Source organism: Dermochelys coriacea, chromosome 4 (assembly GCF_009764565.3).
Source record: "Dermochelys coriacea isolate rDerCor1 chromosome 4, rDerCor1.pri.v4, whole genome shotgun sequence".
Taxonomy (NCBI): domain Eukaryota; kingdom Metazoa; phylum Chordata; order Testudines; family Dermochelyidae; genus Dermochelys; species Dermochelys coriacea.
The window spans coordinates 83,045,341-83,070,797 of NC_050071.1; the positions used below are offsets into that span (position 1 = coordinate 83,045,341).

A 25,457-nucleotide genomic window follows, 5' to 3' on the forward strand; every position below is an offset into this window, starting at 1 on the left:
ATCAGGGCTTTTATGGTAACTGATACCAGAGCTAGGAAAAATTGGTGAAAGTTTTTGTGTGTCCCTATGAAACTCAGTGTAAATTTTTGGCCATTTATTTGGCATGACTTTGCTCCCTGAAATTTTGTTTAATCCACTAAATTGCAGAAACATGGTATTTTTGAACAAAGTATTGTTGTTGTTTTAAATATTTTCACGAACACCTAAAGTAAAAAATATTTGAGGAAATATTTTTTCAAGAATCACTGCAATTTCACGGACACTCACTTTAAAAAACAGACAAGTTTTGTAAATTAAATAAACACAAAACCAACACAGTAGTTATAAAAATTTTATCCAGCTCTACTGGACACAAACCCTAAAAGGTCTTATCCTGGGCGATTCAAATGGCTTCCTCTGCTATTGACTGAGTGCCCTCAATTCTCATTTGAAGCCAAGGAGTTGAGGTTTTACCAGGTTGCTGAGACTAAAAGCACACTTGAATAGTCTGCAATGCAGTGAACAATAAGAGGCCTTGTTTTTCTTTTAATCCTTGAAGACATTAATTTTTTTGGGATGGGGGAATGGAAGCTAATCAAGAATCATGAATGACTTAACACCACATTGTGACAGGACACTGTCTTGTGCAAGTACAGCATGACATGGGACAAAAAATGAAAATCTGGATCTGTCCCATTTAGTGCAGGGCAATGGCAGTCAGTCCTATACTTAATTCCGATGTTATTTAATCAGAATCATGACAACTATCAATTCTTCAGTTAATAATTTACAGCCACAATTCATTGCTGGTTTTCTTGGCTAGGAAATCTAATTATAAATATTTCAGTGAAAAAAAGCTCATCCAACATGACTTTCACTTGAAGGCTATAATTTGCCACCAGATATATTAATCACAAATCCTGTTCTTGTAGACTGGTTAATGGGTATCTAAAATCAATGTATAACTGAGGAAGCAGGAATATATCAAGATTTAGAAACGTATGGTTTATTTTGTAATTTTGAATGTGACTCTTGATGGTTTTGGGATATGGACTCAGTTTCTAGTATACTAAGAACAACATCCATATGCACTAGTGATCTGGAAAGATATGAAGACAAAGATAAAATGATACCGAATTATGAATGGCCCAGGAGTTACTGGTAGGAAACCACTAAACATTAACAAACTCAGATATTACTAGTGAGTGTCATGCTCTTGTTTCCCAAGCACATTGTCTGAACAAGAAAGAATGCTTAATTTACCTCATTGGAAACACCAGGAGAATTGTCTTGAACATAGTCCAAAAGCTTTTTAGGAGGCTGCACCATATAAGCAGAAGTGTAGAGATGAAATGGAGTATCAATGGCAGCAAGGAATGAAACATGTGGAGAAGGTGACATAGTTAGAAACTAAGTGTTGACAGCATCAGATACAAGAGTGACACATATGCAGCAAAATGGGGGTTGACTGGAAGGAAGAGCGTGGTACAATAATTTTGCAATATCAAGCATCTTAATAAAATATTAGTAATTTTAGTGAGTAAAACTTCCAGCTTAAAACGTGGATAGTTGAATTAATACCAACAGTTTAAAACTGGTGAGACAGAAGAATGTACAATAAATGATAGCTCAGTGGTTTGAGCACTGGCCTGCTAAACCCAGGGTTGTGAGTTCAATCCTTGAGGGGGCCATTTAGGGATCTGGGGCAAAAATTGGGGATTGGTCCTGCTATGAGCAGGGGGTTGGACTAGATGATCTCCTGAGGTCCCTTCCAACCCTGATATTCTATGATTGAGTATTTATTGCCTGCTGGTGAAATTTCTAAATGGGCAGCCCCCCTCTCCCAGTGCCTTCCGCCCACTGGCAGCCCTGCCGATCAGCACCTTACTCTCCCTCTCTGCACCTCCTGATCAGCTGTTTTGTGCCGTGCAGAAGGCTCAGAGGAGGAGGGGGAGGAGCGAAGGCACAGCCGACTCAGGGGAAGGGATGGAGTGAGGGTAGGGCCTGTGGCAGAGCCAGGGGTTGAGCAGTGAGCACCCCCGCACACACTGGAAAGTTGGCACCAATAGCTCCAGCCCTGGAGTCGGTGCCTGTACAAGGAGCTGCATATTAACTTCTGAAGAGCCGCATGTGGCTCTGGAGCCACAGGTTGGCCACCCCCGTTATAGAGGATAATAATGACAACTAGTGATATTTTTGTCTCTAGATAGAAATTTTTTAACCTGCCCATGCCCTGCCTACATATGAATGAATGATGATTAAAAACAGTTTTAAAAGCTAGATAAAATGAGGTTAAAGTTAGTCTGTTTGATGAAAATATGAGGATACATTGCAGAGTGTTGGACTACAAATTAAAAAAAATACTTAAATATCAAATGCATTGTTTCAGTGAAAAAGAAAAATTAGGATTACATATCTAAAGCTTTAAAAATAATTTAGTGGTTTGTATTAATATATATAGATTTGCAGTCCTTTTCAGTTGCATATACAGAGCTTGCTTCTGCTCTCATTGAAGTCAGTGGGGGTTTTGTTATTGATTTAGCCCTGGTCTACACTGGGGGTGGGGGGGAGTCAATCTAAGTTACACAACTTCAGCTATGTGAATTACGTAGCTGAAGTCGACGTACTTAGATCGACTTACTGTGGTGTCTTCACCGCGGTGAGTCGACTGCTGCTGCTTTCCCGTCGACTCTGCCTGCGCCTCTCATGGCCCTGGAGTACACGAGTCAACAGGAGAGTGCTCGGGTGTCAATTTATCACATCTAGACTAGACACGCTAAATCGATCCCTGTTGGATTGATCGCTGCCCTCCGATCCGGTGGGTAGTGAAGACATACCCTTAGTGAAAGCTGGAGCAGACTCAAAGAGTGTGCAGATTCAAGTAGATGTCTAGTTTAAATTAAAACTAACACCACCTATTTAACTATAAAATTATACATCCTGCATGTATGTGTGTGTGGGTGAGAGTCACATGCACACAAAACAGGCACCATTTAAAAATGCAACGTTGGTGTATTTGTCACTGTAACACTGCAGTTACTGTAGGTGCCTGTGTCAATAAATGTTGAATCCCACACATCTCTCTTTCAACCCCCACCCTCCAAAAGTCCACATTTATTGCCACAGACACCTGCATTAACTGTAGTATCTACTATACTTAGGATGGAGATGCCATAGTGACAAGCATACCAATGTTGAGTTTCTAAATGGCGTCCACTGTGTGTGGGTGTGTATGTGTATTAAAAGTAGACACACTTCTTCATACAAAACTGAGTGCTTTTGGCTTTAGTCTGTTTGGAATCTATATTTTTTAAAAATGTCTTCTACTCTTGATAATTTAATTAATCTAATTTTTCCAAATGTAAAAATTTAGTAAAAGTCATAAACAATTATGTTTCACATACAACTGATATTACACTTAGCAATTTGTATATACCACTTATTCTATGTAGTCTATGCACCTTAATTAGTGATTAAAATCAGTGTTTTGGCAGATTAAGCACTCAATAAAGAAAATGGCCGAATGTATACATTGGACCCAATTCTGCTGTTCTTTCTCAGGTAAAACTCCTACGGACTTTAGTGGGCTATTTTCCTGAGTTGTGAATCAAAAATTGGGCCCATATTACATAGAAACAAATGTTAGCATACACTGATGAAGATGTAATACTGATGAGTTTAATGTAATGAGGAAGATAGACACATGCCTCTTTGGTATTTGGTGAATTGTATTTTAGCAATATATTATCCTGATGTTTAAATATTAATATTCTATCCTCACTTACCGGACATCCAAACTCCAGTTCTGAAAAGAATTTATACCAGGGTTCATTTTCTAAATCTATGTCATCTGGGTTTATATGATCAGTCTGGAGCCGTTGTGAAGGAAAAGGGAAGGAAAAGGCACACACTGAGCAAAGTGCTGGAAATGTCATGTCACATTAACACGACAAACACACACACAAAAAACAAATAATAGGGGGAAAGGGAATGAAATAAATCCAAGAATGAAGGTGGGATTCTACATGGAACATGTTTGTTTTTGTCACAGACCACTTGTTTTAAAATGCCTCCTTTTTCAGCTTGCTCTTCCAGTGGTCATTGCATAATGTTACACAGAATATGGAAAATGTCAAACACTTTAAAAATAATTTTTCAAAAGCTGAGTATTATCTTTGGCAGCATGAACAATTAGGATCTAAAACCTATTATGTGTCCTGTAAAAGAAAGGAGCATAATTATAGAACAAATGTAATGGCTAGTTGCTTGTTTTGTGTATAACACTTCATTCAGTACACTTAATGCCAGCATATGAAAATTCCTTGTTAAGAAAACATTTAAATCTGTTTTCTTCTTTAGTGTGTACAAAAAAGGGCTCAAACTGACCAATGGTAGATAGACACACATGATTTTAGCAATGTTGCTTTCAGCCACTCTTGGTCTTCTTACGAAAGAAGGCATGTTAATTCTGTATCTTTTCAACCTTAAGCTAAGCACACAGCACAGATAAGCAATATGCATCATGCAGGCATGTTTATGTTAAAAAGCCATTTCAGCCTATGTAATGAGACTGCTATCTATTTAAATCATCTTATTTGAAATTTATATTAGTAGTAATTATGGATTCTGAGTGCTTTTGGTTTTTTAAACAAATCTTTTGTCTAATGCAGACCTTTTGATTTCATTATTTTTATAGGTTTCAGAGTAGCAGCCGTGTTAGTCTGTATTCGTAAAAAGAAAAGGAGTACTTGTGGCACCTTAGCGACTAACAATTTATTTGAGTATTTTAAAAAACAAAGTTTAAAATAAATGTATCCCACTGGAGCTGCCAGTATTTTGGACTGTTGTTTTTTCATGCTGGATGAATATTTTTATATTGTCAATTAATTAATTTCCATATGAAATTTTTTACATTTTGCAGCAAAAAATGGGAACAAGTATGAATTACAGCTAGAGAGCTGCCACCTTGGCCAACACATCTGGGACTGAAATGAGGATCTCCAAAGTTAAATAAAAAGAAAAGGAGTACTTGTGGCACCTTAGAGACTAACAAATTTATTAGAGCATAAGCTTTCGTGAGCTACAGCTCACTTCATCGATGCATCGATGAAGTGAGCTGTAGCTCACGAAAGCTTATGCTCTAATAAATTTGTTAGTCTCTAAGGTGCCACAAGTACTCCTTTTCTTTTTGCGAATACAGACTAACACGGCTGCTACTCTGAAACCAAAGTTAAATAGATGAGCTGCTACAACTTAAGCTAAAGAACCAAGGCTCTGTAGCTCGGGGCTGTAACACCTCATGTCCTCTGTGGATTGGCACCGAATGGGACCCTGTACCACACTCCCCAGTGGTATAAAATAGCTTAAAGGAAACTGCCCAAAGAAGCAGAAAAATAAGTGACAGAATTCTTCATCCAGCATGAAAAAACAACAGTCCAAAATACTGGCAGCTCCAGTGGGATAAATTTATTTTAAACTTTGTTTTATAAAATACTTTCCAAATGGTATTGGATTCTTTTGTGCAGCCTAAAGTAAACTGTCATTTAACAGAAAGGTATAACATACCCTTAGTTTAAAGTTTCTGAAATACAGCCCCCCCTTATCCTTAAACTCATATGATTGTATTTAAAATGTAGTAATGTGTAGCTATAATATGTCAGTTTATCATATATCATAAACTAACGTCAGAGGGGTAGCCGTGTTAGTCTGGATCTGTAAAAGTGCCAAAGAGTCCTGTGGCACCTTATAGACTAACAGACGTATTGGAGCATGAGCTTTCGTGGATCATCCAACGAAGTGGGTATTCACCCATGAAATCTCATGCTCCAATACATCTGTTAGTCTATAAGGTGCCACAGGATTCTTTGCCACTCATAAACTAACTAAGCCAATGCCTGCCTGAAGAATGATGTTGGTGATTCAGTAGGCAACACTGCCCTGAGTCAAGTTGGAGCCAATGTCTCAATATGATGTTAAGGGGCATAGTTAGGGTGACCATATTTCCCAAAGGGAAAATGGGACACCGCATGGGGCTAGCCCGCACCTGTCCACACACCCCCAGGCCTGAGCTGCTTGCCAGAGCCTTGCCCCCCAATCAAGCACAGGGCTGGAATTGCTGCTTACCTCAATGCCTGCCCTCCCCCCTCCCCCCCACAAGCCTGGTGCAGGCATTGATGCTAGCTCAAACCCTGCCTACCCTCCACCCAAGCCCTGCCTCCTCTCCTGCATGGGGCTGGCATCACCACTCACACCCTCCTCCCCCCGCATGTTCCTCCATACCCCATTTTTTTTTTTACAAAAGTGGGCATTTGTCCTGTTTGCTCTTGCCAACTGATCAAGTTGGTAAAAGCAAATGGGACAAATGCCCACTTTTGTCAAAAAATCGGGACAAGGCTTAAAAAAGGGATGGGCCTGGCCAAAAATGGGACAAAATGCCACATGGTTTAATAAAAGATAGATGGTGCCAAACCAACTTGATCTCCTTCTTTGAGAAAGTAACAGATTTTTTAGACAAAGGAAACGCAGTGGATCTAATTTACCTAGATTTCAGAAAGGCTTTTGATACCGTACCACATGGGGAATTATTAGTTAAATTGGAAGAGATGGGGATCAATATGAAAATTGAAAGGTGGATAAGGAATTGGTTAACAGGGAGACTACAGCGGGTCCTACTGAAAGGTGAACTGTCAGGCTGGAGGGAGGTTACCAGTGGAGTTCTTCAGGGATCAGTTTTGGGACCAATCTTATTTAATCTTTTTATTACTGACCTCGGCACAAAAAGTGGGAGTGTGCTAATAAAGTTTGCAGGTGATACAAAGCTGGGAGGTATTGCCAATTTAGAGAGAGACTGGGAAATCATACAGGAAGACTTGGATGACCTTGTAAACTGGAGTAATAGTAATAGGACGAAATTTAATAGTGAGAAGTGTAAGGTTATGCATTTAGGGATTAATAACAAGAATTTTAGTTATAAGCTGGGGACGCATCAATTAGCAGTAATGGAGGAGGAGAAGGACCTTGGAGTATTGGTTGATCATAGGATGACTATGAGCTGCCAATGTGATATGGCTGTGAAAAACGCTAATGCGGTCTTGGGATGCATCAGGCGAGGTATTTCCAGTAGAGATAAGTAGGTTTTAGTACCATTATACAAGGCACTGGTGAGACCGCATCTGGAGTACTGTGTGCAGTTCTGTTCTCCCATGTTTAAGAAGGATGAATTCAAATTGGAACAGGTACAGAGAAGGGCTACTAGGATGATCCGAGGAATGGAAAACCTGTCTTATGAAGGGAGACTCAAGGAACTTGGCTTGTTTAGCCTAACCAAAAGAAGGTTGAGGGGAGATATGATTGCTCTCTATAAATATATCAGAGGGAGAAATACCGGAGAGGGAGAAGAATTATTTAAGCTCAGTACCAATGTGGACACAAGAACAAATGGATATAAACTGGCCATTGGGAAGTTTAGACTTGAAATTAGACAAAGGAGTGAACTTTTGGAATAGCCTTCCAAGATAAGCAGTGGGGGCAAAAGACCTATCTGGCTTTAAGATTAAACTCGATAAGTTTATGGAGGAGATGGTATGATGGGATAACATGATTTTGGTAATTAATTGATCTTTAAATATTCATGGTAAATAGGCCCAATGGCCTGTGATGGGATATTAGGGAGTGGGATCTAAGTTACTAAAAGAATTCTTTCCTGGGTATCTGGCTGATGAATCTTGCCCATACGCTGATCGCCATATTTGGGGTCGGGAAGGAATTTTCCTCTAGGGCAGATTGGAAGAGGTCCTGGAGGTTTTTCACCTTCTTCTGTAGCATGGGGCACGGGTCACTTGCTGGAGGATTCTCTGCTCCTTGAAGTCTTTAAACCACGATTTGAGGACTTCAATAGCTCAGACATAAGTGAGAGGTTTTTTGCAAGAGTGGGTGGGTGAGATTCTGTGGCCTGCGCTGTGCAGGAGGTCGGACTAGATGATCAGAATGGTCCCTTCTGACCTTAGTATCTATGAATCTATGAAAAAGGGACATATGGTCACCCTAGGCCTTTTTCATGAAATTTTTTTTTCTATTTTTTTCATGAAAAATAACGCTGAGGTCTTGACCATTTACAGTAATTAAACATCCCATGGCAGTTTTCTAGCAGAAACTCAGAGGGTTTGATTTAATCACAACAGATCACCAATCTTTATCTGTTGAACAACCAACAGCACTGCTGAACTATCTAGATCTATGTATTTATAAGATGTTATTATAGCACCTGAGCACTACCCAAGACTACAGATTTATTCTCATAGCACTCCTCAGATGTAGGGGAAATGTTATTCCAGTTTTACAAATGGGGAACTGAAGCCAAGAGATAAATTACTTGCCTATATTACGTACCAGAGAAGGAAGTGACTTCAGATCTCCTGAGTCATACTCTTATACTCCAGTCATAAGATCATCCTTCATCTCTACAATATTTATAGTTCAATATTACTATTGGCAATCTGCTGTGATTCAATACAACATACCTTCCAAGACTTTATTAGAAAAATTACATTGAATTTGGCTTCGTGAATTGCCCAGTCCAGATTTGCTACTTTATTAGTCTTGAATTAAATGTCTATTTTAGAAGAGCACACAAACTACAGAAGTCTAGTATATGATAATGAAGAGAGATGAAGACAGTACAAAGGAAAACATCTGAAAAAAATCATGAATGCAGAGAACTAATTAGTAGTACATCCTACTCTTCAAATTACAATATTTGGACTATTCTATTTTTTGCACACCTTTTTGAAACACATCATGATTCTGAACTAGATAACCTGGGAAAAAAGTAAAAAACTACTGGTTTATCCTCATTCCATAGCCTAAGGGCTTGTCTACACAGTGGGGTAATGTGCTCTGTAGGAGTATGATTGCTAAAGTGCACTAACATACTGTGCATTAATTGGGCCATGTAGATCCTGCTGGTGCTCTAACACAGTGCTGTTTGAAAGAGTACTATGTTAAGGTGCACTAGGGAACCTTTAGTGCACAACAGGAGAGTCTGCATGGACCAATTAATGCACAACATGTTAGAATGTTTTAGAAAACACACTTCTGTAAAGCACATTACCTCATGGCGTAGACAAGCCCTGAGTTACACTATATTTAAGACAGAAGAGCACTTTATATAGATTTTCATACCGAAGAGGGCATTTTCCTTAAAGTCACATTGACATATGGAGTAACCTAACAGTTGGTTCAGGAATTCACAGAGTTAACCTACAGTGAATCAGTGTGTCCTGGATAACAACATTTCTGGCTACACCAACAAAGAAGTCAGTGGTGTTCCTTACAGAAAATGGATCAGTCAGACACTTGGGTTCTATGCTGCATCTCCTGAAACAGGGCGGCCAGAGGGGGCAGTGTGGGGCCATGTATGCCAGCCCAAAGCAGCTTCAGGGATGGTCTTCCAGACTGTTATTACCCACCAGAGCAGCCCATAGGGATTGAGGTGGAGGCCAAAATCTTACCATTCCTTCTCGTCATCCTAAAACGTCTCAATTTAAAAACAAACAGAAGGCTGTATTTCTGTTTATTCAGAGAAAGCTGGAAATGACAGATTTGTCTGGAGTTTCACAGTCTTTGAATTGTTCAGGACGCTTATATAGTATCCTGCGAAGAATAGTGTGAGTACACAAAGAAATAGAATAACACGAGGCTTTCTCCATGTGGGTAAGACACATTGTTTTGTTTCCATATTCAGGAGCAGAGGGCAGCATATTAAACCAAAAGAGCATGGTGCAAGTGGTGCAACTATAGCGAACATGGTTACAAGTTTTTTGTAGCAATCATAGTGAGTTTGCTGGACGCTGAGCTCTTCCTCTTTTCAGGTATTGAATAGAGCTTTGGCCACATGACTACCCCTGACTATAATGGGAATCATTTGTCTGAAAAGCCTGTTTGCTGCTTTGAAAATGTACATCTTAAACTTCATCCTGCATTTCCTGTGTTAGGATCGTATAAGGCCAATTGCTTTCACCTGGCTGTCAGTACCCCCTTCCTCCTCCCTCCCCCCCCCGCTCTGCTGAACAGACCTTTTTTCTTTGTTCTTCTCACTAGGATTCATAGAAGGGCAAATCTATTTTGACACAAGAAAAGAAATTTTGGTTTTGTCTCCTAAAGTAGGTTTGAATAGATCCAGGGGTAACAAGGACATGTAAATCCGAGAAGAATGCTATTCCCTTTATGACACGCTAGTTAACACAGACAACATTGAATACATTTTTAATTACTTATAGCAGGTTGAGAATTTCTCCAACAATGCATAACGATTTAGGAAGAATCTTTATTCTTGTGTCCTTTACAAAGAGTATTCAGAACAACTTTCTATCAATATATTCAAAACATAGGAAAATTAATGGACAGTATGGACTGCATTTTCAAAAGTGGCTCTGTATTTTCATTTGAAATTTTGCCTGGGTGACTTTGATCTACATAAACATACATTTACAGGCACAAAGCACCTGTATATGTGAAAAGTGTGCAGTTAAATGGCTACTGACCCAATTTCCTTGTGCAAAAATCCAACATTCTGTGGATAGATATTCAGAGGCAAGGTTGAGGTCTCTTTGGAAATATGGCCAGTGTGTTTATCATGACTTTGTCTTAATTTTCCCCTTCTATTCTTGGTCCCTAAAAGGAATCACTCTACTTGTTTTCTTATGGCTTTTTTGGCTCCAGGTCCATTACAGGTTGGTTAGTTCTTGTGTCTTTGTGACAACAAAGCATCTCTTTAATGAGTTAGAGAGCTGGATTTCTAATTCCAGCTTCAAGGAATTTAAAATAACATTCCTGGTTGATACAAAAGACCATTCCAGTTCAAACGCTGATTTTGTGTGTTCTAATAACAAGCTTGTAAAGTCAGAGCCCAACAAATCTGCACGCTGTAGGTTAAAAAACAGCCTCAAATTTCTCCACACAGGCACAAAAAAGGCTCCTTGCTGTTACTGTTAAAGGATATATAGTAATACTTTTGTATTTCTGTCCATATTAAGATTAATGAGTCCTCTTACATATAAAGTCAATGTGAATTTTGCAATTAAAACAACTGCAAGATCAGGCCCATTGTAAAAAAGTTCAGACTTGAAATTGATCTAATGTGAAATTATCAAACTCTGGTGTTGATTGCCCTTATATAATATGCATTAAATACCTACTAAAAATCTACCACTTGTCACATCAAACATTTTTATAAGCACCTTTTTTGTAGAACCACCAAAAACTTTCTTTGCTGGCTTTATTGCAGATGTAGACTAATACAATGTTCCTAGGCCTGGCATAACATCAGTGATGTTGGTGTACAAATAAGCAAAGAACATCACCTTTAGTTCCATTAGAAACCTGGGAAAATATATTTGCCAAATGCAAAAGGATTAATTTGGTAGAGAACAAAATTTTAAGTTTGTAAGAGTAAAATAAATCCAAAGTATTAAATAGTAATTAACTACCTTATTTTAAATTAATAAGTGATAATTCTATGTATTTATTAGGCTACTGAATCAGATACTACCTTACCTGGTATTTAGCTGCTGGGAGACTATTCCACAGACTAATACGTCTCACTGTCAAGATGCTTTTCCTAAAATTCAGTCTTTTATTTTTCTTAATTTTATTCTGTTGCTCCTAGTTATACTCTCCAAAGCAGCATCCTAAATAATTCCTCTTCCTCCTCATGGTTTATACTCTTCAATATTGGTAGACATCCTCAATATCTCTTACCAAGCTATGCATATTCAGTCATTTTATCTTTACTCATAAGCCAATCTGCTCCAATCCCCTTATCATTTTTGTTGCTGTTCTCTGGACTCCCTCAGCTTTGTCAATATTTTTCTTCTAATGTGCCTAGAATTGAAAGCAACATGCCAGGTATGTCACAATAGAGTCACACAGAAAGGACCTATTACCTCCCTCCTTTGTGATATGAGGCTGCTGCACACATGATGCTGCAGCCTTAAATTGCATTGGCCTTTTTTGTATCCATAGCACACAGCAAATCAGATATGATTTTGTAATCTATCACTCATGAATCATTTTCAGCATTACTGTTTCCCAGGCTGCTCCCTACCATTCAGTACATGGCTGTTGAATTATTTGTCTGCATACATATTAGTTTGCATTTTTCCAAGATGGATCTCATTTTGTTATTTTCTTCTTATGTTTCTAATCTCTCTAGGTCTCTTTGAAATGGTCACAATTTAGTATCATCTGAAAATTTCACTAGCATTCTGTTCACCTCCTCTTCTAGATCACTGAGGAAGATGTTGAATGATACTGAACCTAACATAGATTTTAGCAGACTCTTCTACTCTTTCTTAACTGGATACACTGTCATGTATCATTTTCCTTTGTCTAGAGTTTTAGCCAGTATTCAATTGAATTTGCCATGTAAGATTTAATGAATACAGTATACAATGCTTTAATTAAATCTAAATGTATTGTATATTGCATACTGCCTTTCCTTCATCCATTAATATTGTAATTCTGCCAGAAAAACAATATATTACTTCATGTAACTTAACTTTTATAATCAATAACAATTACTCAGTGGAAATTTCTAAACTGATGTTATTCGGATAGCTTAGCACTGTGTGGATTTAGAATCTGCTCAAAAGGAAGCAATTTTAGGGGCAGCACATTGTATTTGCTACTGTATTTTACATAAATTCCTCATTACCATTTTGAAAACTGAAATACATAGCATTGAAATGTTCCCCTCCCCTGAATTTATTAATACTGTAGTTACACTGTCACACTTTGAGAACACTTGCTGTACAAAGAGATGATTGCCTGTAACTAAATCAGCATGTCTGATCTTGCAACCTTTGGAGTAGTTCACTGACTTGCTAAGAGTCTGTATAAGGATTACTTGTGGAAAAAAAGGTTGCATGATTAGGCCCCAAATCCTCCCCATCCAATCAGAAAAGAGGAAAGCTTTTCTACTGGAAAAGCTTATTTTATTTGCTTAAGAAATTTCCAGCAATGGTCAAATATTTTTAGAAAAAAAATCTTATTTTCTTAAAATCTTAAAACGTATTTAATCATATCTCTATTAAAGTTGAAAAATTATATTATCACATTCCTCAGCATTGCAGTCCCAGTATGAAATTACTAAATAATTATTTATTTTTCATACCAGAATATCAAATTTATTAGAGATGTGTGTCCTCACATGAAATATCTCTAATTTTCAAAAAGTCAATTTTTACTTTCAGCCTGCCACCTCTCACTTGCTGAAGATTGTCTGCAATTGAAAAGGTTGGTAAGTGACCCTATCTGTAATACAGCCACTGTGATAGAAAAATCACTCAGCAAAAATATAATTACTTTTTCACAGATTTGTAAATTCAGCTTGACAATAAACTACCAACTCTCGTAAGTCAGGGATATTTTGGTAAATCATTAGAACTAGTAATTAGTTCAGTCAGTTTAAATGGCCTGCGCTGAAAAGTGAAATTTCCCTTTGAAAGAAAGTCCCAGTTCTGTAAGAGCCCTATTTCATGGAATCACACAGCTTGCTATAGAAGCTAGTAACTGGACCCACATTATTACATAAACCATAGAGAAATATGATGAAACAGAGCTATTAAGTGCAATTATTTAACATACTGTTGACATATTATATATGCCACAATCCATGCATGCAATACATTTATTTATTTTTCGATTAATAAAATGAGCCCTCTGAATTTATGTATAATAATACTAATATAATAATTATATTATAATGGTGTAATATTAATATTATAATACTATGTATAATAATTACATAAACTCCCCCTTAAAACATGACTCCATCATATGCATCAATCTCCATAAATGACAGGGTATTGGAACACTATCAGGATATAGTAGAAGAGCTGGATGCATATGCCTTTTCAGTGAATGGAAACTTAGATTAGTGATCATTTTGCAAGCATTAGAGTTCAGCCTTATTAGACATGCTTGTGAGGAATCTCACAACTACAGACATATGGCTCAGAAAACAGCAATAAAAATTTTTTAGTCACAGGTTAGTGTACAGGCAACACAATGTTCTTGAGATGATACCATTAGGCACATATCCAGAAAACACACTGTAGGATTTTTTTTCTGGACTATCTAGTGATTTACCACAACAGGCAGGTGCATAACTCCTATGTTAATTATATGTGTTGATAAAATTATTGTAACCAGGTGACAAACTGAGTGCTGGATATGCATTCAAATTGCAACACGTAGTTTCCATGAACTTACATCTAACATGTGAAATCTAAAAGGAGGTTAATTTCTCACAGTGATTCTTTGACTTCTTTTTAATGCCAAAGAAGCTAAATTGAACAAGTAAATCAAACCAATCCCAAATTATCTACACAACCATCTAGGAGGATCAAGGCAGAATTTTCCATGTGAGCTGACCAAACTCCAAATACAAAAGTGGATATTCAATATTAACTAGTTATAATTTGCAGTTAAAATAATAAGCACAAATTTAGCTCTCACTAAGCCTTTTGTTGTGGGAACACGTTTCATATACACCTCTTACCGGTCTTTCATGTTCAAGAATTGATGACTTCCCCGGCTCGTATTCAAAAATACTTCTTGGTTCAGAACGGAATTTGCGGGTATCTACTTTTCTGTCAGGAGGATCCCAGTCATTTCTAAATAACAAATATAAACAGTTGAGCAGGACTGTCTTTTTCACCAGCACTGCAGCTGTGTAAAAGGCATATATATATGTCAGCAGTTACACTGCACCATCCAACTTGCTCTCTCTTCCCACCCTCAATCATGAAAGTTACAGCCAACTTCACCAGGTTCCGCAACGATAGAAAACATGCAGATTTTAGTCTACTGGATGTGGATTGTATTCTACATTTTTAGTACATACTAGAGATAAAATCCTGCTTGTCTTACTCACACCGTTAGTCCACTGACTTCAAGGGGCTATTCACAAGAGGAAAGTGAACAGGATTTGGCCCAAAATGCATGAATAGAATATTAAAACAAAGACATAATCCACAAAGGGAAGGAATATGAATTAAGCAAAGCTTAGCCCCCTTAACTTACTCCATGTGTCTATGCCTGTGTCTACACTGGCCTTTTTCTTTCCTACTATTGCTAACACTGGTGGAGCTTTACTGGTGATAGCAATAGTGGGGATGCTAATGTAATGTTTGTTTGACAGTAAATCTGAAATTTATATAGAAAGGTTTTTATGCATTTGAAATGTACAATAAAAGTAGCAAACATGACTAAATCCCCTCACAATATTATTATAGATATTGATATCAATTATTGATATACATTTCCCACCACTGTTCCATATGTCATAGCAATGGTGGGAGTGGTAATGTAGACAGGATACAGCCAGTATTTTTACCACTGTATTGGGTGTATCAGCTCTGAGCAGGTTGAGATAACACAGTAGTTAAAATGCTGGTGGCCATCAGAAGCATTTATTGTATCATACATATAAATCCAGTAAAACTTAAAGACACTTTAATTGTATAGGTAAATGCTAAATGCTTTAGTCACTGGACAAAGCTTTCACAAATATATACTGATTAAATTACATAGTTATCAAAATGTTTCATGCTTGATAACTTCAGGAATAATATTTAAAGAAAATAGTATAGTGGATGCTTTGTATGCTGATCTGTAGCTGTATTCTTCTCATTTGTTTGTGTCCAGATACACTGTTCAACTGGAAGTTTGCTTAATCAAAGAAATGATCATTTCAGTTCATCTTTATAAGCTCTTCAGGTCAGGCATCTTGAGTGCAATTCTGGTCCTACTTATTCAATGGGAGTTGACTTCAATAGCACCAAGATTTCATCCATTATCTTCATAACTATGAATTGCCTAGCAGCTTGTTGGTGCTATACACTAAAAGAAATCACTTGTATTCTATTTTAATTAGTTTCTTATATTGCATCCTTCACCATAATATCTCAGCACTTATTTGGACTACATTTCATTTGTGGTTGTCAGCTAGTTGTTATAATGGCAGGAACTTTCAGGGCAGTTTTTGCCATCGCTAGCCTTATTGTATTTAGGATGACTGCAGCCTACATGTCTTTTTAATTAGAAATGTGGCAAATGGCCCACCAGTAACTCATGAGAGAGAGTCACTGGTAATTGCTGCATGTGTTCACAGTAAAAGCTAGCAAACCTTTGTAAATTATGTCAGCCTATGTTGCATCATATGATGTGACATAGCTTGAAGTGACCTGACATTAAGCAAAGCACATGTCATGTTTTATCGTGTGCTTAAAAAAAATATCTATACAGTAGCTTTTCCGTTGAAAGTACACAGCACAGGTATGTTTGCAGGAGCAAGTGCTGGGATTCAGATATCTCTGCTGTTGGATTATTGTACATTTCAAGCAAAGTAAAACCATCTTGTTCACTTACTGTATATTTCAACTGGGAAGAAATTATGGTTTCGGAGCAGAAAATTGAAATTATGCCTCCCAAGAATGAATGAGAATATGGAAGTGTTCTGTATAGGCTGCATTTTATTCAAAATAACTCAGAGAATTTAAATCATTTTAAAGACTAAAAGATGCCATTAAAATTTAAATTCATACTCCTTTTACTTCATTTACAATTTTTAGCCCTTAAACCCTTATGTGCTGTGATTTCTGTTTAACTGATAATGTGAAGCATACCATATCTTGCCTCCCAGCTCCAAAGATGTTATGCATGTGGACCCTAAATCTTCTTAGGTGAGGGTTTAAATGCTTTGGTTTCATAGACAATTAAAAATCTTCTAGTGGCAAGAAAGACTCACTCTTTTAATGCTGGTGCCATGGCTGACTGGGCATTACAGCGGTTATGAGTACACAAAGCTAAAGACTTCAGAGCTCCCCAGTCTGGAGAACTTGAATTTCTTCTGTCAGTCTCGTCATCCACAAGATTAAAATAGAGAGGTGACATATCCAAATTAATGGCTGGAATAGTTTCCTCCAGGCAGAATGAATTGCAAGAGACCTTGGTTCCTGGCTCCTAAAAGGATCTTCACTCTATCTGGCCAGGTGGCAGGACTATCACCACAACTCCAGAATTTGGGTAGAAGTAAGCAGTTCTGCATTTCTGTATAGCATGCTAACAAAAGCCTTTCTGAGGCACCTACACTGTAATCACTAGTAGAGGGTCTTATCCTGCCCTGGCCAACCAGATCATGGCAACAGCCATCAAGCTTAAACAATGTATCCAGTTCTGGGAAAAAATAAGGCCCTAAGGTACAGAAGACAGACAGGAAAGCAAAAGCAATTTATTTTCACCTGATATAAGACATTTCTTAAAACACAAACCAAACCAATTAAACCAAGTGCTTAGTCTTGAGTGGTTCATTTGAGCTGTTAGAATCATTTTATATGATTTTAGAATATTACAATATTATGAGATTAAAATACATTACATTCTACTCCTTGCTCACATTGATAACAGAGTAAAACAAATCAGTTATCTTTTGGAAAGAATTTATATACAGGTATTTTGAAAAGCTGCAATAATAGGATCAATTGTTTGAATGTTCAAAAGCTCCTAATTTTCTTTTCCTACAATACATTCTGTGTCTGATAAAGATTATTATTCATTGCATAGCATTCCTTTTATAGATATAAAAGACATTTCCTGCTATCAACAAGACAGAATGGGCCAAATTCTGCTCTCATTTATATGGTGCATCCAAAATACTGGAGGTTGCATCCATTACTTGGAGCAGAATTTGGCCCATTTTGTTTTCTTAAAACGCATTGCTGTTAATATTTAGAAATAGTTAATGTAAAACTGGATTTTGAACTAGAACCTGCAACTGTGCTGAAATTTCTATGGTCTGCATGTGTGAAAATAAAAAGTTTGCTCAAGCACTGGAACTTGTAATTGCAATAAATAGTATAGCACTTTTCATTTAATCTGATCTTCTTTGACTGAAGGGATAAGGGATTCTTTCCTGAACTAACAGGATTTAGCTCTTGGTGGGCTGAGTATTAATTCCAACACTAGGATTTGTGCTACTGCAGCAAGAGAGGCAGGAAAATGGGGAGAAAATGCCCAAGTCCCTTCAATCTGAAACCCTTCTTCTGCTTCAAAAGAAGAGATAGGGAAGGGGGAGGAGGATATGGAATTTTCCTCATCATGTCTCCAAAGATGTGCCCCAAAAACATCTCAGATGGGTTCACACAGCTTGTACTATGGGGCTAAAAATAGCCAGGTAGACATTTGGGTTTGGGCTGGACCTCTGAGTCCCACCCATCTCACATGGTTTCAGAACCCAAGCTCCAGCCTCAATGGGAACATCTACAAAGCTGTTCTTAGTGCTGCAGTGTGAGCCTGGTGAGCCAGAGTCTGTAGACCCAGGCTCTTAGACTTGCCACCACTGGTGATTTTTTGGAGTGCAGATGTACCCAAGGTCTCAAACTACTTTTATGCATCAGCACAAAGTCATAGTGAGAAATGGTCATTACAGCCTGGATCATTCTGAAATACAGGAGGCAGGTCAGTTCCATGGAAAAGAGTGGATGTTCAATATGCTTTATAAGGTATCATTGGCACAAGACTTCCTAGGCTCCTTAAATACCAGTGCCAGACGAGACAGCATTAAGCATGGTGCCGACACTGAAACAATAACATCATTTGCTCTGGGTTGGTATCATAGAATATCAGGGTTGGAAGGGACCTCAGGAGGTCATCTAGTCCAACCTCCTGTTCAAAGCAAGACCAATCCCCAATTTTACCCCAGATCCCTAAATGGCCCCTGCAAGGATTGAACTCACAACCCTGGGTTTACCAGGCCAATGCTCAAACCACTGAGCTATCCCTCCCCCCAAATATCTTTGCTTTGCTTTTTTGCATTTAATATCTGAATGCCCCATTGAGTCATGGCCTTGTTCTCATAAGAACATAAGAATGCCATACTGGATCAAACCAATGGTCCATCCAGCCCAGTGTCCTGTCTTCCAACAGTGGCCAATGCCAGGTGCTTCACAGAGAATGAACAGAAAACGGCAGTTTATCAGATGATCCAGTCCCAGATTCTGACAGTCAGAGGTTTAGAGCATGGAGTTGTGTCCATGATGATCATGGCTAATAGCCATTGATGGATCTATCCTCCATGAATTTATCTAATTCTTTTTTAACCCTGTTATAGTTTTGGCCTTCACAACATCCCCCCTGCAATGAGTTCCACAGGCTGACTGGGCGTTGTGTGAATAAATACTTCCTTATGTTTGTTTTAAAGCTACTGCCCATTAATTTCATTGGATGACCTCTGGTTCTTGTGTTATGTGAAGGGGTAAATAAAACTTCCTTATTCAATTTTTTAATACCATTCATGATTTCATAGACCTCTATCATATACCTCCTTAGTTATCTCTTTTCTAAGATGAACAGTTCTAGTCATTTAATCTCTCCTCATATGAAAGCAGTTCCATACCCCTAATAATTTTTGTTGCCCTTCTCTGTACTTTTTTCAATTCTAATACATCTTTTTTGAGATAGGGCAACCAGATCTGCAAACTGTATTAAAGATGTGGGCATATCATGGATTTATAGTGGCATTATGATATTTTCTGTCTTATTATCTATCTTTTTCCTAATGGTTCCTCACATTGTTAGCTGTTTTGACTGCCGCTGCACATTGAGCAGAAGTTTTCAGAGAACTATCTACAATGAATCCAAGATCTCTTTCCTGAGTGATAACAGCTAATTTAGACCCCATCATTTTGTATATATAATTGGGATTATGTTTTCCAATATGCATTACTTTGCATTTATCAACACTGAATTTCATCTGCCATTTTTTTGCCCAGTCACCTCGTTTTGAAATCACTTTGTAACTCTTCAGTCAGCTTTGGACTTAACTATAGACATTTATTTTGTATCATCTGCAAACTTTGACACCTCTGGAGTCTTTTTTAAAAACCGGAGTTACATTAGCTATCCTCTAGTTAACTGGTAGAGAGGCAATATGTACACTATCACAGTTAGCAGTTCTGCAATTTCATATTAAATTTCCTTCAGAACTCTTGGGTGAATAACTTCTGGTCTGGTGACTTATTACTGTTTCATTTATCAATTTGTTCCAAAACCTCTTCTCTTGACACCTCAATCTCGGGCAGTGCCTCAGATTTGTCACCTAAAAAGAATGGCTTAAGTGTGGGAATATAAAAATTGTCAATATTTAGTCATCTCCCTTCATGTAATGTAATTGAATGGGACTCTTTCATTTGACTATTTCTCTTCAGTTCCTGCCTCTACTTTATCAACTTCTATCCAGTCCTATTTACTAGGATACAGGATATTCCCTTTAATAAATCCCTTCCTAAGGAGTGTCTCTGTCTGATTCATGTGAGCCCTCTACAACCTTTTTAATTTTACATGCCAGTAATCTGGTTTCATTTTGGTTTAGCTGGAGCCCATCCTTCCTGTACAGGCTGCTCCTTTCCAAAAAGTTCCTAATAAACCTAAATCCCTCCTCCAAACACCATCATCTCATCCACACATTGAGACCCTGCAATTTTTCTGCCTCTCTAACTGGGCCTGCGGGTGGCACTGGAAACGTTTCAGAGAATGCTATCATGGAGGTCCTGGACTTTAATCTCTTACCTAGTAGACTAAACTTGGCTTCCAGGACCTCTATCCTCCTTTTCCTATGTCACTGGTACCTAAAAGTACCACAACCACTGGCACCTACCTGGCACTGCATATACGTCTATCTATATGTCTCAAGAGGACCGCAACCTTCGTATCTGCCAGGCAATTCACCATGCAGTTCTCCCGGTGATCACAAACCCAACTATCTCATGCTACTTCTACAGCCATTACTTTTATTAGTTGATTGCAATGTTGTATTTACTATAGACAGTTTCCCCCACACAGTAAATCTGCTTACTTTTCCGGTGTAGACCTCTCTCTTGGACGAAGTGGTGGAACCGGAGGTGGTACATGTGGAGGAGGTATCGGGGAGGAGACCTTAAAGGCATCAGTGCCATTGTCAGAAATACTTTTAGACAATGGTCTGTATGTCTGTGTCTTTGCAGCAGGGTGTGGCTGAGTGGGGAGGGATGGGCTGTAGCTACCTAAAGTAAAACAGAACACAGAAACAACCAAAATGCATCTCAGTAAAACACCAAACATTCATTTAACAAATCTGGGATGTCAAAACCTTGTAAGTTTTAGAAACACATTGTATTATGTGCATTTTCAAATAATTATTATAGAACTATATATGTCCCCTCTTCCCTGCCCCAGAGGCTCAGGACTTAATCACCAGCTGGGGGGAGATAATGTCTGAGGTGCAGCTCATGGCAATTAATTGCAACCTGTTATTAGTCCCCCAGAACTGTCCTGCCCTCAGCTGTTATTGGTGTCATAGGCTGAGAAGGAAAAAGAAATAGACACGCCTTTTTCATTCTTTTTAATGAATGTTCTTTGGGTTTGTATGTAAGAGCATCTCTACATAATTAGGTTTGTAGACAATTACCCAAACAAATGTCTTGGCTCTCAAGGGTCATAAACCTTAGGTGTACACACGTTCTTGATAACACATAAAATATCAGCATGGGAGCCCCATTGAAAACAAAATGAAAATTTCAATTAAAAAGAACTCTTAAAAGTGCTTTTTGCATAACATACAATACTTTGTGTGCGTAAATTTCATTCACATGATAAGGAGTTTTTGTTGTAGTAAAATATCACTGCAGTATGATTCCTGTCTTCTGAAAGATTTGAAATTCATATATCTGTTATAGGAATAATATATATCTTTTTTAGTGCTAAATAATGTCAATTCCAGTACGAAAAATTAATAATATCACAAAATAGAAGCATCATAATTTGGTATTCTTAATGTAGTATAATCTAAAAATATGGCAGTTGTATACAACATACTGCACAGTGCTTATCTTCATCTGTATATATATTTACATTTTCATACTGCACTTTACTCTTTAGTTTAATATTCAAGAGTCAAACTGTTCATTATCATTAGTGAGAATAAATAAAATTTAGTCAGAGATTAAAATATTACAGTATATCCCATCTGCACTGAGAGGGCCACATCTGCAGTACATGTCTGATTAATTCTGTAGTAAGAAAGAAACCAAAATGAGGCTTTGCCACATTTGGTGAACAAAGACACAAACATGCACAAACAGAAATAAAAAAGAATGATGAAATTTTTTTTTGTTATACAAACTTAGTAAGAGCAGGCCTAAGTGGTTAGCCACCATTGTTGCTTGCTAACACTAACAAAAGACTCATTGGAAGTGAGGGAATAACTCCTACCAGTATTATATGCATATGCAGCATTATACATGTCTGTGCCGTCGTCTATAAAGAGAAATATATACGTTACAGGAGTGCAATAGCTTTCAGTATATCATAGCAAGCAGCTTTGTCTTTGCAAATACAAACAGAAGATTAGTAGGCAATCAGCTCTCACCCCTCGTGTTTTCTGGAGTCTGTCTTTGCCCTTTACACTTACTACGGGCTATTATTATCTTCCTATCTGAATGGCATATTGTTGCCATGACACCCAGATTGCACAGTTACTGGTTCACCCCAAATTGTGAGTTATACTCATTCTTTTCTATTCAAGCCCCATCTCATCCCAGCCGTTCCCTCTCCTATCTCTTTCTCCTTATTACAGGACAGCAACATGTCATTCCTATTATGAAAAGCAACTTCTTACATCTAGCAATGCTGTCCAGGGGCTAGAGCAGGGGACTGGGAGACATAATTTTGGTGTTTTTCCATTCTTGATTCTGTCATTGATGTCGTGTATGACTGTAAGCAAATCAACCTATCTACATCAATTTCCCAATCAGTAAAACTGGAATAATATCAACTCCCTCCCTCACTGAGGTATAATGAAGCATAATTATTATTGTAAAGTGCCTTGACATCCTTGGATAAAAGGGAGAGTAAGCAAAAATATGATATTAATAAGACTAATCATATGTCAGAGGCTCCTTTTCTTCAAAAAATAATTTATTTATAAATTACTAGAAGGAGAGAGGAAAATAAGTGAAGGCAGCATATTTCCTCATTCAGTAGGCTTCATTGTTCTAGCACACAGGAGCTCTGTAACAGAAGGTAGCAATGACCACCCTGCACCCAGCCAAGTCCTGGTCACTCAGACTGAAGATGGGTACAGGCAAAGTTCCTTGCTGCTCAGAACATCTCACTGACCTCTTGGGCTGTACATGATCAGATAGGCTTTTCTTCTTTATTTTTTGTTAGTATTAAAAATAACTCCATCAGAAAAGTATGTAGCCATTTGCTGGAAAAACATTTCTGCTGTAATAACATTCATCACATTGACTTCGTTTGGAGCAATTCCCATTGGGCTCTATTCAATATCTACAAGTCAGTGATCATAAGCTTTGTTATTATCAGAGAGCAAGCCACCAGAATGCAGGGAAAGTGCATTTCTTAATGCTACAAAGAGTTATGTAACAAAGAGAAAAATGTATACTTACCAGGCTTGTGAACCATATGGATTTGCTTGAACATTGTCTTATACCAATCCTTTGGCCGGTCAACTGTCTAAATAAAATACAATTTACAACAATTAGCTAAAGAAACAAAAAGATCAGTGGTGACATGTTAGATCAAATTCATCTCCACTGTAATTCCACTGACTTGTAAAGAGATTCAGTAAGGATGAATTTGGCCCATTGTGATCAGTCCCTTATTGATCCCTCCCACACACATTCTTTCTCATTCACTGTACAGCTGCAAGGTTTCCTATAAATCTTTGACTAAGCCCTAAATATCTTTTGGAGTTTGGAATCTGCTCTTGGATACAAAGACAGTATTTAAGAATATAGGAATTGCCATACCAGATCAGTGGTCCATCTATTTAATGCCCTGCTTCTGACAGTGGCCAGTACCAGATGCTTTATAGGTAAGGCCCTACCAAATTCACACCGTGAAAAACGCATCACAGACTGTGAAATCTGGTATTTTATGAACTTCTACCCTACATTATTCTGATTTCACCAGTGTTTCTCAAAGTGGGGGTCCTGACCCAAAAGAGGACCACAGGGGGGTTGCATGGTTTTTGAACAGGGGGGGTTGCAGCATTGCCACCCTTACTTCTACGCTGCCTTTAGAGCTGGGTGGCCAGAGAGCGACAGCTGCTGGCCAGGTGCCCAGCTCTGAAGGAAGCACTCTGCCAGCAGCAGTGCAGAAGTAAGGGTGGCAATACCATATTATGCCATCCTTACTTCTGCGATGCTGCTAGGGATGGCGCTGCCTTTGGAGCTGGGCTCCCGGCTGGCAGCCACCACTCTCCGGCAGCCCAGTTTTGAAGGCAGCAGAGCCACCACTAGCATCGCATAAGTAAAGGTAGCAATATCGAGACCCCCCTACAATAACCTTGTGACCCCCCCGTTCCCACAAACCCTTTTGGGTCAGGACCCCCACAGTGACAACAATGTGAAATTTCAGATTTAAATATCTGAAATAATTAAATTTACCATTTTTAAAATCCTATCACCATGAAATTAACCAAAATGGGCCGTGAATTTGTTAGTGCCCTATTTCTAGGGAAGTGCAAGAAACCTAACAGTAGGCAATTACCAGCCCACAGGAAACATTTCTTCCTAACTCCAAACAGTTAGTGGTGAACATGAAATTATCTTAAAATAAAATTGCTACTGAATACAGCTATGGAAATTTCCATTACCTGTATAAACATCTTTTTTTAATACTACTAGGAATTTGACCTTCATGACATCTTGTGGCAATGAGTTCCATATGTTACTATTTTTACATAATGCATAATTATTTCCTTTTATCAGTTTTACATTTGTTGCCCTGGTCCTTGTATCAGGAGAAAAATTGAATGCTCCTGCTTATCCTATCTTCTGAATACCACTCATTATTTGGTACACTTCTCTGACGTTTCCTCTCATTCTTTCCTCTGAAAACATTGGGACTATTCAGTTTCCAATCTTTTTTCTTATAGAAATTTATCCAGGCTTCTAACTACTTTCACCATTCATCTTTGAACCCCTTCTATTTCTGCAATATCTTTTTTGAGATTGGATGACCAGAACTGAAACAGTATTGTAGGTGAGGAGAGATCACTGATTTATGTAATAACAAAATAATGTTTTCAAGATTATTTTCTATCCTGTTCTTTTTATATCCTAGCATTTTGTTTGCTTTTGGTGACCATTGCTGAGCAGTGAGCCGAGCTTCCTATTCAGATGTCCGCAATAAAGCCCACATTGTTAGATGAGTGGTGATAATTAATTTAGAGCCTCAGAAAAGTTCACTATATACCTTTCAATGCACATTACTTTGCATTTGCCATTGTTGAATTTTATCTGTTACCATGCTGCCCATTCACATTCACCCGCTGAAGTTCCCCGAAGTCTTCTCTAGTCCAAATTAACCTACAGAATTTGGACATCTGAATATTTATCACCTCACTGTTCACCATC

At 38.0% G+C, this 25,457-nt stretch overlaps 1 protein-coding gene across 10 annotated transcripts in view; it reads right to left on the reverse strand.

Moving 5' to 3' along the window:
• Positions 1-25,457, reverse strand: part of SORBS2 (sorbin and SH3 domain containing 2) — a 272,899-nt gene that overhangs the window by 54,105 nt on the left and 193,337 nt on the right. For 3 of the 10 annotated variants that reach the window (XM_043513619.1, XM_038400107.2, XM_043513622.1), the window contains 6 exons: positions 23,484-23,550; positions 22,288-22,332; positions 20,894-21,080; positions 14,540-14,654; positions 3,765-3,848; positions 1,243-1,299 (listed from right to left, as the gene is read on the reverse strand). In XM_043513619.1, the coding sequence (XP_043369554.1) occupies positions 1,243-1,299; positions 3,765-3,848; positions 14,540-14,654; positions 20,894-21,080; positions 22,288-22,332; positions 23,484-23,550 (555 nt within the window). The remainder of the gene's footprint in view (positions 1-1,242; positions 1,300-3,764; positions 3,849-14,539; positions 14,655-20,893; positions 21,081-22,287; positions 22,333-23,483; positions 23,551-25,457) is intronic. The other 7 variants (XM_038400112.2, XM_043513620.1, XM_043513625.1 and 4 more) reach the window with 3 other exon arrangements.